The sequence below is a fragment of the Larimichthys crocea genome, chromosome XXII (assembly GCF_000972845.2).
Source record: "Larimichthys crocea isolate SSNF chromosome XXII, L_crocea_2.0, whole genome shotgun sequence".
Classification (NCBI taxonomy): Eukaryota; Metazoa; Chordata; class Actinopteri; family Sciaenidae; genus Larimichthys; species Larimichthys crocea.
This window is the reverse complement of record NC_040032.1, coordinates 6,031,308-6,044,686: the sequence shown is the minus strand read 5'-3', so window position 1 is coordinate 6,044,686 and position 13,379 is coordinate 6,031,308. Positions and strand designations below refer to the sequence as shown.

The 13,379-nt window shown below is 41.1% G+C and overlaps 1 protein-coding gene across 2 annotated transcripts; it reads right to left on the bottom strand.

Annotated features, from left to right (window-relative positions):
* Positions 1-11,407: 11,407 nt before the first annotated feature.
* On the bottom strand, positions 11,408-13,379 carry dynll2b (dynein, light chain, LC8-type 2b). 2 transcript variants are annotated; one of them, XM_010748223.3, is made up of 3 exons: positions 13,242-13,379; positions 12,408-12,566; positions 11,408-12,322 (listed from the first exon to the last, which is right to left on the bottom strand). In XM_010748223.3, exons 2-3 carry the CDS (start codon positions 12,537-12,539, stop codon positions 12,185-12,187), a joined length of 270 nt encoding a protein of 89 aa, XP_010746525.1. In that variant the 5' UTR covers positions 12,540-12,566; positions 13,242-13,379; the 3' UTR covers positions 11,408-12,184. The 2 variants fall into 2 exon arrangements, with proteins under 2 accessions (XP_010746525.1, XP_027129757.1); XM_027273956.1 differs by having other exon boundaries at positions 13,169-13,347.

The window sequence follows — 13,379 nt, the reverse complement described above, 5'->3', positions numbered from 1 at the left end:
CAGCAAACTATTAACTCTAAATCCTCTGTGAGAGTAACTTGGTCACTGTGATTGTGATGCTGAATATTTAGCGATGGGACAAGATCAAGTGTCAAAAGGATGTGCTGTAAGGTTTGGCAGGACAGTCTGATCTATATATGTGTGTTCATCACATTAATTTATTTACTATTTACAAAGCAATACATACAGTACATCCACAAATCTCCATGATCAGTTGGTAGCCCCATCACAGACAGTGGGTGAGATGCTGGATGGACACAGAGAGAGGTGGAATGGTTGTACATCCAGGGGCCGGTGTCTTTTTTTCTTGTTTTTTTTTGTTCTTCTTTTTTCTTTTTTTTTTAAAGAGGAGGCCAACAGCAACTGGCTGCAGTGATGTGTTCATGAACTTATCTGACATACTGAGATACAAAGACATGGGGAAATAACTTTAAAAAAATAAAAAGTAATAGATTTGGGGTGGTTATTAAAGGAGGTTTCACCAAGCAAGTCTAACTACTTACTTGAACAGTTTGCCAGTAATGCCCTGACAGTTTGTAGTGCTCTTTTGAAGCCTTAGTATCTTGATGGCCATAAAAATAAATTTGAGTTGGATATTGGCTACTGTGCTTGGGCTTATAGACAGAACCCCATAAATGGGAAATACATATATATTAAAGGCTTAATGACACTACTCCATTATCATTCGGTTCATCATTCTCAACAAGCTCGGCTGGAAACTGCTTTTTGTCATGTTGACAAAATGGTGATATGTGCACTCATCATAATTTGACGGATACGCCTGGAAGACTGACATGCCGCTCTCTAACACACAACATACACCTCATTTCTATGAGCATCTCAGGGTTCTGGTGAACATGATAAATAACTGAAAGATACATAGGAACTATTTGTCTTTATATGCTCGGCTCTGTCCGTCAAACTTAGACTCAATTTAGCTCATTATACAATCTGAGCTAAGATTCTACAAGAGAACTAGACCAATACATGTTAAATATTAACTAAATACAATTCTTATAATATTATTGCAACACTGGACTTTGTTTCATAATTGCCAATGGAAAGCCCTTTAGTGGAACTGATATTCAACTGTTTAACGTCAACAAGATTCCACGCAAGGTGGATTATTATGCTTTGTATGACTAAATATACACGTGTACTAAATTCTATTTTAAATATAAGTTAACAGTTATATTTAATTTAGTTTTGTGATTGGAACATTAACTAACATCAACTAACAGTTATCAGTTTAACCTCTTCTATTCAAAATCATGCACCTCACATGATTTCAAACTCCCATACTGAATAATTATCTGACGCTCTACGACTCTTGTTTGATCCAGATTATATAATTGCATATGGGTGAATTAAACCCATTGAATGATATTGGCCTGTTGCTTTCCTTTAAAGTTTCCACACAGCTCGCAGATGTGGACGGGAAGTAAACAGGATGGAAAAGAGGATAATAAAGTGACAAAGTAATAAAAGGACAACGGAGGCCAAACAGACGTTCCACTAGCTCCATTACTTCTCCCTTCTTTACCCAGCCAGCATCAGATCTCTTCAAAAACACGCTACTGTACATCACCATGTACACTCATGCTATACTGGCAAAAAAAAAAAAAACACACTACAAATAACAGGCTTCAGATTCCAGCAGGAAAAAAAAACACTGCCTCATCCAAAGACAAACACATAAAACCAGCATTTATAAATAATCATCAAAACTTAACCATCCTTAACTTCAGCTTGGCTCTGCTATATAAAATAAAACTGTTTTCATGAACAAACAGTAGAGTAAGATAGATTTGCGATGATAAAGGAGGACCAACATGTCATGGTAGTTATTGCTATCGCTGGATAAGACCATTTATCCACTGGAGGTGGACTGGATGGGTGACAGGGCAAGATTAGATGAGACTGCGTTAATTTTACTTTCAAGAACCATTTATCTATCTAAAGCAAGCGGAAAAGAGCTGCGCATCCATAATGGCTGCTAATGGTAAAATCACTGCCATGATAACGGGCATCCGCAGTTAAAAAAAGAGAGTGAAAGAAAGTGTGTCGACATAAAGGACCTTCAGAAGAAAAGAAAAGACACAGACTCTTTTTGGCTCGTCTACTGTGCATTTCCCCCTAAAGGTGATACAGTTCACGCATCATTTTATATTACTTCTGTCCTCTGTGTGCACTATATGTGACGTGCGTGTGCATCTGGGTGTTGGGCATTACTGTTATCTTTAAATTGGGTTACTGCATGACAAGCGGTCTGTTTGAACAACCTGATGAGATTTAAGAGCTGGAAATGATCTGGTGAGAGGAAAAAAAGGTGGGAAACCTTACAACACTACAGAAACACACACACACTTACACGCACACACACACACACACACACACAAACAGAAGCGCGCACAACAACTCCACAAAGCAGCAGAAAGCCAATGAGTGCCTCAACACACTAAGGTGGGGAGGGGGGTTATAGCAGAGGACAACATAAACTCTCGCAGCAAATCCCTACCTCAGAGCTACAGTTTGTAGACTTGCAAACGATTAGAACACAAAGGGAACACCGCATTGAGCATGACACAAACGGAGAGAAAAGAGTACTGTGACAATCAAAAAGAACAATGGAAAAAAAAAAAAAAAAAAACAACGAATCAAACTCAACACTGAGATACAGCTTGGTCTGGAAAAATAAACATCCACAGACAAACTTACAGACAACCATTTAAAAACCCTGTTTATATATATTCTATATATATATATTTTATGTATATATTTCAATACAATTATTTATCTCCCCGATAATGGTATACGTATATACACCATTGGATATCTTAAAGAAATAAATCCTAAATTGCAGAGATAAAAGACACTATTCTCTGTAGTTTAGAAACGGTTCAGAGACTGAGAGACTGACTGACGGATCTATCGTGTTGCTACTGGAGGCCTCAGAGCAGTTATTACGATAAGGACACTGGATGGAAAACAAATAGAGATGGGACTGATGGGACGCGAAGGAGGTGGGATGTGGCGGAGGAGATCAGCTGAAACTGGGGGGAGTTTTACTGGGTCCAGGTCCCTGAAAACCAGACTGTACCGAGGGGGGGTTGGGTGAGGGGGCAGGGGGAGGTAAGGAAGGGGTGGGGGGTTTTCGGACACGGCCGGTCAGATGTTGTGTCAGTTGGAATAGAGGAGGATGTGAATCCGCTGGTGTCTGGGTACTCCGGTCTGAAAGAGACAGAGAGAATAATAGGGAGTATTTTAACAGCTGCTTTTCTGACATCCAATCAGATTAGAACTTGACCTACAGCGCCTATAGATTGATTTCAACCCACATTTTTGATCAACATTTTATATGAACAAACGTATCCGTTGTCTACTTGTAATATAATTAGTGACCAGTGACAAAACCGCAGATAATTACTGTCAAACCCTGGACCTGCTCCTTTCAGCTTTACACGCGTTTTTTAGATCTTGTTTTGTTTGGCTTCGCGGCCTTAGGCTTTATTGTTCTGGGTCCATCTCACCAGGTCCAATTGGCGTCATTTCAATAACACCAGATGTGACTGAGGCTTTCCATTCATTTGAGTAAAATTTGGTCTTGCTCGCTTATTTGAGCTTGCAAAATAGTGACACAAAGGCGTTTAATTATGCCAATGGTTTGAGAGAGAGAGGGCAAGCTTTGTTCAACGAGACATAGGACAGGACTGATATTGACAGGAGACTAAAACCTTGAAACCGTGACATTTTAGCAACATATTGTCTTCTCTCACCTGAGTTAGCAGCAGCATTCACGTCCACAAACAACCCAGTCCTCTAGAGCCCACCATCCCTTTCACCGGGTCCTTCACTCCATTGATGCACACAGAACAAAACAAATGCTCAAACACCAAACATGTTAACTCTGTTTTTTAAATTTATACATATTAGAGAATCCTAATATGTTCAAAGGGATCTGTTCTGGCTCTGTCTTTTTGCCGACCTCTATCTAACACTTGCGTGTCTCTCTCCTCCATGCGACGAATTGGTCTTCCCTGCTGCAGTCACATCCACTTTCGATCCCAGCAGAACAGCTTGACGTGGTGAAAATTAGGAACAAGCCGCTTCTCTTGCTGCCGAAACAAAACAGAAAGGCACCTGAAGATTCTACTGTGGTTTTGAAGAGAGAATTAATGCAAAATGAATAAAAATCAGTTTTATGATTAGACGTGTATTTTCATTCCGCTTTAACCCCGTCGACCACTGAGGCTGATGATGACAGCACACATGTACACGCCCCTGTAGTGATTGTACTTTCTCCACTGTACCTCAAGCTTGCACATCACTCTGATATGTCATGCATGATTAGGATATTAGAACTGTGGGTAAAACTGAACATCGTGGTTAAACAGCTTGTCACAAGCCTGACCTGTTGGCTACTGGAAGTCATTCTGACAACAGGACAAACCTTTTGACATGAGCTCTCGACTTATTTTGCAGACCCCACCCACTTGAATTGAACAGTGTCCCGTTTGTAGGCACACAGGGTGCGGGCAGTCCTCTTGTTAGGAAGATCCTTCTGCAAGGTAAACACACAGGTATTTTGAATTCTGTTAACAAGATATAAATGGCGTAGGTATTAAAAATATATTATATATATTCTTTACAACATTTTTACTCATCAAGTTCATCAGTTAATGCAGGGTTGAATCATGATTTTAGAAATACCAGTCTCCCCTGACATCATTTGTATCCAGACAACACAACAAAAAAGTGTCTTAAATTTAATTACCTACCATAACGACTCTTAAAATGGTTTTTCCTCTACACAACAATACATTGACATTGGAAGGCAAGAAACCTAACTGCAAACTCTTTTTTTGGCCTCAAAGACCCCATGTTCATATGACACTGATTAAAATAAATGCTGTGGAATAAAATGTCCAAAGCATACCTCCGATATCTTTAAAAGTTTGCATGGGCCTGGTTACATTAAATAGAACGTTTGTCCTGTACCAAAACTTGACACACTGACTAAATTATCACAGTTTCTAAGCAACAAGCATGGATCCAGTTTTATTTTGTACATCAACAGTTACATAAATGTGATTGGAAGGTCTTTGTGCATCATGGCCTTCAAATGTGTCCCTAACAACATCAGCACCTTCCAGTCTGGTCCAATGCAGGGCCTCGCCTGTCTTCACGCGCTTGTACCTGCGAAGGACCTTTCCTCTGGCTTGTAGCCTGGAGCACAGACGAGGTTTATAAATACAGAATGATACACCAAGCCAAACAATGACATGGGATGGCTGGAGGAATATGGTTCTACTACGCAACTGCGCTTATCTCCACCTTCGGCCCACTTGGCTTCGATCCGCAATGTCAAATAGACTACATCCAACCTTCTCCAGGTTTTCTGCATCCAAAACACTGTACCTGAACAGACACAGGAGACCAGCTTGGTAGCCGGCACAGTCTCTGCAGGGGTGCACGCACCAACGAAAGACAAGAACTAGGCTACAGATAAACTAATGATGGCAAATGGAAATTTAGAAAAGATACATTTGTGGCTTTCTGTGCCTGCTTTTTTTCCCGTTTTGCATGTTAATTGTTTTTTCCCATCGATACATAGAAATACCCACAAGTTATTATGGCAGCCTAGAACAATTGCTGTTGTTTCTGTGGTCGCGCACAAGAATCCATAGGAAGATTTTTGGTTAGAGACAAGCAAACAGACTGTAGCAGTGGGGAATGTTGTGCAAACCCAGCAAGCAGTGGAGGAAAAGTGGATACACAAAAAAACACACCCATATAAGGTGAGAGATACAGAGAGAGAGGAGAGATATCACATTATAGTTATAGTAAGCATTAAGGTCCTCCCACACATACACCTTCCAAGATCATCACAGCCTTTACTAATACATTTCAGTTTCCAGTTGTCCGGGTTTTGTGCCATGTCTCCGATCTTGATTCAGGGAAGTTATCTTTCATATACTCGTTCTGCAAGGAAAAGAGAGATAGTAGCAGATTCTTGGCGTGGAAGACGTGGACCAAGGTCTACAGACTAACCAATGTAAGGAAAGGGAACACAAGCTCATAAAAATACGTCTTGACACAGATTGAGTGTTCCTGCTTCTCACACACACACCACACACACACACACCACACAACACCACACACACACCCACACACAACAACACACACCACACACACGAGTCGACGGGTGTCTGACATATCTCCTGCTGCAGCTCGTGGCTTGAAAAAAGATCAAAATTCTTTCTCACCTTTCAGGTCAATTCGCTCTCTGCTGTGGCAACAAAGCGTTGCTTTATGTCAGCTACTGAAGTGTAAGCGCAAACAAGGAGACGAGGAAAAAAGAACAAGTACTTACAGTGCCGAATGTGGAGCCAGATGACAAGAAACGCACAGGAGAAAAACAGAGACAGAAAACAATATGCCGCATAATAAGAAATATGAGAGCCCCATTTCACAGTTTCGAGACATGTAGGTTCAGTGAGGGTCAGGGGCCCCTACAATGGTGTGTGTGTGCCTGACACACTAACTGTTTCCATGTGTTAGTATGACAGATGGCGGTCAGAACAGCTGGTTAGTGTGTGGTACCTGTGTTTGTGTTTAGGTCTGTTGTGGCATTGTGTGTATGTGTGTGGTGATCTCAGCCAGAATAGGCTCAAGTAATTGCATGGCTCTTTCTCACTGGACATACAGTTCAATTTTCAGAGACTCCTCAACAAGGGACAGAGACCCAAGACAGAGAGACAGGACAGACCAGCACAGACAGGTACAGAGAGAGACAAAGAAGGAGGAGCTATACCAGTAGAACCTCATCAGCATTCTAAGTGCCAAAATAAAAAATAAATTAAGTACATTGTATTTCCACCACTTTTGTTTTGTAACTCCATTGCGACGATTGAGTGTGGCATCATCATTTGCATTAGTAGCAAAAAAGCATCTTTTAAATCAGCAGTCAGCAACAGTTTTGGTTGATTATTATCCTATGTTCAATGATCCTGAATCCTGATATTAAAAAGTGGGGCGGTTTCGGTACTATGTGGTTTGATCTGTTGTGATTAAAGCCTGCACCGGTACAAGTTTACATCTCATGAGTCTGTTCAGTGATTAAAAGGTAGTCTGGGAACAAGGGGGATGGGACTGCCTCCTGGGGAACCTCTTCATACAGATCGTATGGAGTGCCTTTTAAGATTCACTCACCAAAAAAAACGTTGTTTTTTCATTTCATGGGGCTGCTCACTGACCTAGATGGTGTGCTTTATTTTTTCATTTATTTATCTTATTTTTTTGTCTGCATTGTATGACACCTGTCCATCTTCTTCTTTGAATGCCCAAACTACAAATGTTATTTTGGTCTACAACTTAAAGCTCACTGGAGTCAGACAAGTGAATAAAGTCAGGTTTTTTTTAACCCTTCCAGTGAAACAACATCAAGAAATATGCACAAAGCTTCAGAGTATGTCATAATCATAATTGCTCTTCCACACGCTTTGAACAGATGACCCTGTGTGCATTGTGTTTGGTGCTAGTGCAATGCCTTCTGTGTGTTGCTACCGTGCGACGTAATGATGGGTTCACAGGCTTTCTCATGGATGTTTAGAGCTGAGGATGGAGCCACATCTGAGAGATGACGGCACTTTACTGCAGGAAAAGAAGGTGGAAGAGAGAACAAAAAGGTGAGTTTAATGGCAGGTAAGCTCGGCTTAGCTGTGGTTTTAAGATATTAAGCGGGGGAAATAACAAGACCCCTTCTGACCCTCTGAAGTGGTAAAGTGAATCAGAGGACAAGTTTCTGAGAGTTAACAGCTTGCATGATAGGCGGCTCACAGGACAACAGCTTCAAGCACAGCTTAATAGTGGTCATAGTAAGCAAGTCTCAGTTTCAACTGTGAAGAGAAGACTTCGAGCTGCAGGTTTGACAGGACGAGTTGCAGCAAGAAAGCCATTGCTAAGACGTCAGAATAAGACAAAGAGGCTCTCCTGGGCCATGAAACGCCGCCATTGGACTACTGAAGACAGGAAGAAGGTGTTATGGACTGATGAATCAAAATTTCAAATCTTCGGTTCATCACGCAGAATCTTTGTACGCCGTTGAGTAGGTGAGAGGATGGTTCCACAGTGTGTGACATCAACTGTCAAACATGGAGGAGGAAGTGTGATGGTCTGGGGCTGTTTTGCTGGATCCAGGGTCATGACTTGTACAGAGTGAGCGGCACCCTGAACCAAAACGGCTACCACAGCATTCTGCAGCGCCATGCAATACCCTCTGGTATGCGCCTAGTTGGTCAGAGGTTCATCCTACAGCAAGATAATGACCCAAAACACAAGTCCAGGCTATGCCAAAACCACCCCAGGAAAAAAGAATAAGATGGTAAGCTTGAAAACATGGAGTAGCCAGCACAGTCTCCAGACTTAAACCCCATCGAGCTGGTTTGGGATGAACTGGACAGAAGAGTTAAAGCCAAGAAACCTACAAGTGCCACGCATTTATGGGAACTTCTACAACAGACCTGGGAAGAACTTTCTGAAGAATATTTGATTTCTATTGTAGAAAGAATGCCACGAGTGTGTTCAGCTGTTATATCTGCCAAAGGTGGCTACTTTGAGTCAAAAGTTTAGAATACATTTTGGTCTATAAATTGATTCTATGATTTCTTTTTCAACTCAAATTGCTTATTTGTTCTATCCTTTCAGGGTTTATGTATATTCTGTATAGCCTGGTGTGGTTATTGTATATGCACTGGATTTTGAAAACAAATTCCATGCAGGACAATAAATAAGTAACACCAACCATTTTCACTCTGCTGGCATATTGTGACCTCTGCTACATATGTGTAAAGTTATTTGTATCTAGTGTTAACAGAGGGGAAAAACGAAAAAAGGAGGGAAGTCAGACAGTGAATTAAAGTGGGTTAATCAGATGAATCAAAAGTTATATTCTGCACATATAGACACGGCCCCAGCAGCTAACCTGAGCCCCCGTCACCCACCACTACCACAGCATCTGATCCAGTCTGAAAATTTGATTTAGATTTGACTAATGAAACATCCTACTAGTTTTTCTAATTAAGACATCCATTTTGGTGCATGTGGTTACATTTCCATGCATACATTACATTACATGTAATGTATGCTTCATAAAAAGTTTGTTCACATCAGAAATAATTGAACACACCACTACAATTGTACATAGGCTACTTATATAAAAACAGAGTTACATGATACATATTTGTTGCATGAAGCAGTTATAGCATATAAAAAGGCATATAAGCCAGACTTGTGGTTCTACATACCACAATAACAAAGTGGTGCTAAAGGGTAACAGATTGTTGCATCACCACAGATCATCTGAAAAGGTTTTTAAATCTCTCCCTCAGAGAATATGATGATATGACAATATAGTGGCCCCCACATAGCATCTTGCATAGGGCCTCCAAACACCTGGAAACAGCCCTGGTGTAAATATGTTCTCATCCTTTTCAGACAACAACTTTCAGAATACTGTAAAATAGTACTACTACTACTACTACTACTACCCCAACCTCCTTCTCCTTGTTTGTATTTCTCTAAAACATGTGAAGTTCAACTTTTTTTAATCATTATTTCAGGAAAGGAGAGGAGGAGGAGGAGGAGGAGAAGAGGAGGCGGGAGGGCAACAAGGAGTCCGCACTCTCTCTTTTAAAAGGTAAATATCACAGTTATTTATGAATTTCAACATTCATGTAGTGATCAATAATTTGTATTTCTCCAAAACATGTTTAACTTCTTTATTCATTGTTTCAGGAGGAGGAGGAGGAGGAGGGAGGGCAACAAGGAGTCTGCCTCCTGTCATGTAAAAGGTAAATATATATTTTCTCTCTCTTCGCTCTGAAGGCAGCTTCACCTTCATCTGAGCATACACAGCATGTCATCAATGTTCACTTGTTCTTTATTTTGTCTTTGCAGTGAAGAGTTGACCAAAGTGGAGAAACTCCTGATCAGCTACCTCAAAAACTTCTGTGACAATGAATTTTGGAAAGTCCAGAAATGTTTTGTAAATTTTGTAAATAAAAAAAACACAAAAACAACAAAATCATCTCAGTTTGGTTTCTAACATTCCTGTTTTACTCTTGCAATTCTTGTTTGATGCTGGAAGAGCAAAAGGCAAAAACATGCAGTGTACATACTTTGTTCATTCACGTAATGCCACACTTAAATGTCCAGTGTGTAACATTTACGGGGGGCTATTGACAGAAATGGAATATAATATTCATAACTATGTTTTCAGTGGTGTATAATCACCTGAAAATAAGAGTCATTGTGTTTGTATTACCTTAGAATGAGACTTTTATATCTACAGAGAGAGCAGGTCCTCTTCCACAGAGTCCATGTTGAACATGTTCACAGTAACCCAGGCACAAACCAAACACTGGCTTTAGACAGGGACTTTACAGAACTACAGTCACTGTAGTTTATCCTTCATGCTTGAAACAAAACGGGGGAGGTGAGTGGCATTCACTTGGTTCCAACTTCACCACTAGATACAAATCTGACCTGTGTGTGCTAGTATGAAATGGCTGTTTATTAAATATACATAAAAAATGAAGATACATAATGGAATGAGGAATACTCATGTGGTGGTGGAGGGCATGGAATTGAATTAAAGCAACAGAAAGTGCTTCAACATGGATTTAAAATGTCACCATGATCCAGATTGAAGATTTGCAGAGTCATACACTGTTTGTCTCTCCACTTTCTCAGTATGTTTACAGAACATTTGCTTCTCACTGGTCTATAGCCTAGTCATATTTCCTTTAAAAAAATACTTTTTACAGGGTTATCCATGTTTATATTTCCTGCATAAAAAACATCAATATCAGGATAGGACATGGGAGGTAACCTCATGATTCCCTCAATACTTGCTCTCATGCTGGTCAACACTACGGAAGCCCTAAGTGGTCAGATTCATGCATTTTATACAGATAACCCAGAACAGTGATTCTCAAACTGTGGTAGAGATGCCATTGGTGGTACACGAGCTCCCTCTAGTGGAATGCAGAGCAATTGATCACTTTTTTAAATTGAAAATTCAAATTACATTAAATCATTTAAAAACATAATACTTGTAATTATCCCATTATCTCAGGATAGCATTTTTCATTTTGAGATAATAGCATAAACATCCAGAGATTGAGAAAACAAATGATATTAACTAATCATGAGAAAACTGAGGAAATAAATGTATGAATGCTGTTAGAGCTTCTGTACGATACAATCACATACTTCAAAGCCTCCTGCCAGTGTTGGGTTAATTTTAGCATTTATTCTTCTGCAAACGTTTTTTAAATGAGCCATGTCAGCCTGTTGAGTGGTGTGTCTCCACCAAAATATATATATTGAAGCGTACAATAAACTATTCTGGAGAAAATCAGACTTGTGTATCATGACAATAGGATATCCAACTATGTTAAGATGATATGGTACATGCAAGTGAAACAAAGTCACACATACACATTCTGAAGCAGTTTACTGTCTCAAAATTGTTTTGTGCTGAACATGTTGAAAATATCACAATACCACACCGCAGTACATTGCAGAGACACAAACGCACAAACAGCAACACAGTAAATATTCACAAATGAAGTTGACAGAAACGGGAATGTTCAAGCATGTACAAAACCTTCGATCTCTCAGCAGGTAATCTTTATTAAGTGAAGCAACAGTCTCGCTATTTTTATTCAATCTCAGTCGACGCTGAAAATTAAAGGCTTTTAAACAAAAACTGTCTGTTGCTCATTTAATTTAATGAAAAATAAGTTATTATACAACATACCCATATGAAACAATGTACAAGGTCCGCGCATCAATGCGCGGCAAAAACAATATCCAGGAATTGAGTCATGGCGAGTCTGTCAAATGTGCAAATGCTTGACCGAGAGCTGGCATGGAGAGTAGTTTTACATTCTATGAATGGCACATCACCAGTCCAGGCACGACTGAAGCGCCATCCGCCCGATGGTGATAGCGTCGGAGGTGGCAAACAAAACAAAAAGAATTAAGACTGCAGCGAGCGGGGAAACCAGGAGGAAAGCATGTCTGCAGAAAGGAGGTGGCAAATGTACAGAGTGGCACAAAGTATTAAGGGCTGAATTAAAAGTAGTTTGAGAAGGTCGGGGGGGGGGGTTTGGATTTTTCAGCCTGACTTGAACAGTAGAATGGCCACTTGACCCAGGTAGAAGTAGATGAAGTGCTTCGTCTCGTGCGTCACATAGCTGCCGAAGTTCCTCCCGACAATGCAGTGCCATGTGGGGTTATACTTCTTGTCAAACTCCTGCGGGACACACACACACACACAGTGATTAGCACATGACAGATAACAGCATTGACACCAGGGCTCCGGTACTGATCCGACATACCTTTTTGACATAGGCTGCTATATCCTTCTCGATGTTGTACTTCTCCATGGCCTGCATGGCACAGTCCACCGCATCCTGCTGCATTTCATCGGACATGTCCGCATTCTTTATCACGGCCTTCTTGTCAGACATGTTGCCGTTTCTTGTCGTTTTTTTGGACTGCACAGGAGAGAAGACAAACACTCAGGTCACATACTCCACATAGTTCTCACTGGTTCCACCTGGAGAGACTCAACATTCCAGTCAAGGACTACAACAGTGCTGCTGTTATTTGCTTATGGAAATAGTCTGCTTTGTAGATGAGATAAATGCGTTTATGTACAGAGGAGCCTTCTCCAGTCCGGCTGACTGGACATGAGATCTCATGAAGCAGGAAGTCATCTGGGTAACCTCTCTGATGCATGCTGACTCAGTTGTTCTTCATCATACTTATACAGATCAAGAATGTGTGTTTAAGAGAGATGTAAGAGAGGTGCTGACACCACATCCACATCTGCACTGAGCAGCTGACAGCAACTTTGCTGCAGCTGCAGGCACGCACTGAAACACACACACACACACACACACACACACACACACACACAAACAAACACTCCTGTAACATGCTCTAAAGAAGTTTAGGGATTTACATCCAAACAAAGCGGAACAAAGTGCAGGCGGTGTTCATGCAGGCTTCAGGACAGACACTCACACAGACACACACACACACACAGTGAAGGTTAGCATGCAGCCCCTCACAGACGCGTCAGTGCTCCTCTCACCTGCTGACAGCGCACGGGCCCGGCGTTAGTGACGGACGTGGACTACGAGCACCGACACACGTGACAAACTTACCGTTTAGTGAGCTCAGGTTGCACCGTTTGAAGCGTTCGTTACGGGCGGCTGCACAGGTCTCCGTTCATTTATGGAAGGAAAGCGTGCGCGTCTGCCCCGCCCACCGCATCGCATCCGCCGTCCGATTGGCTGGAGTCG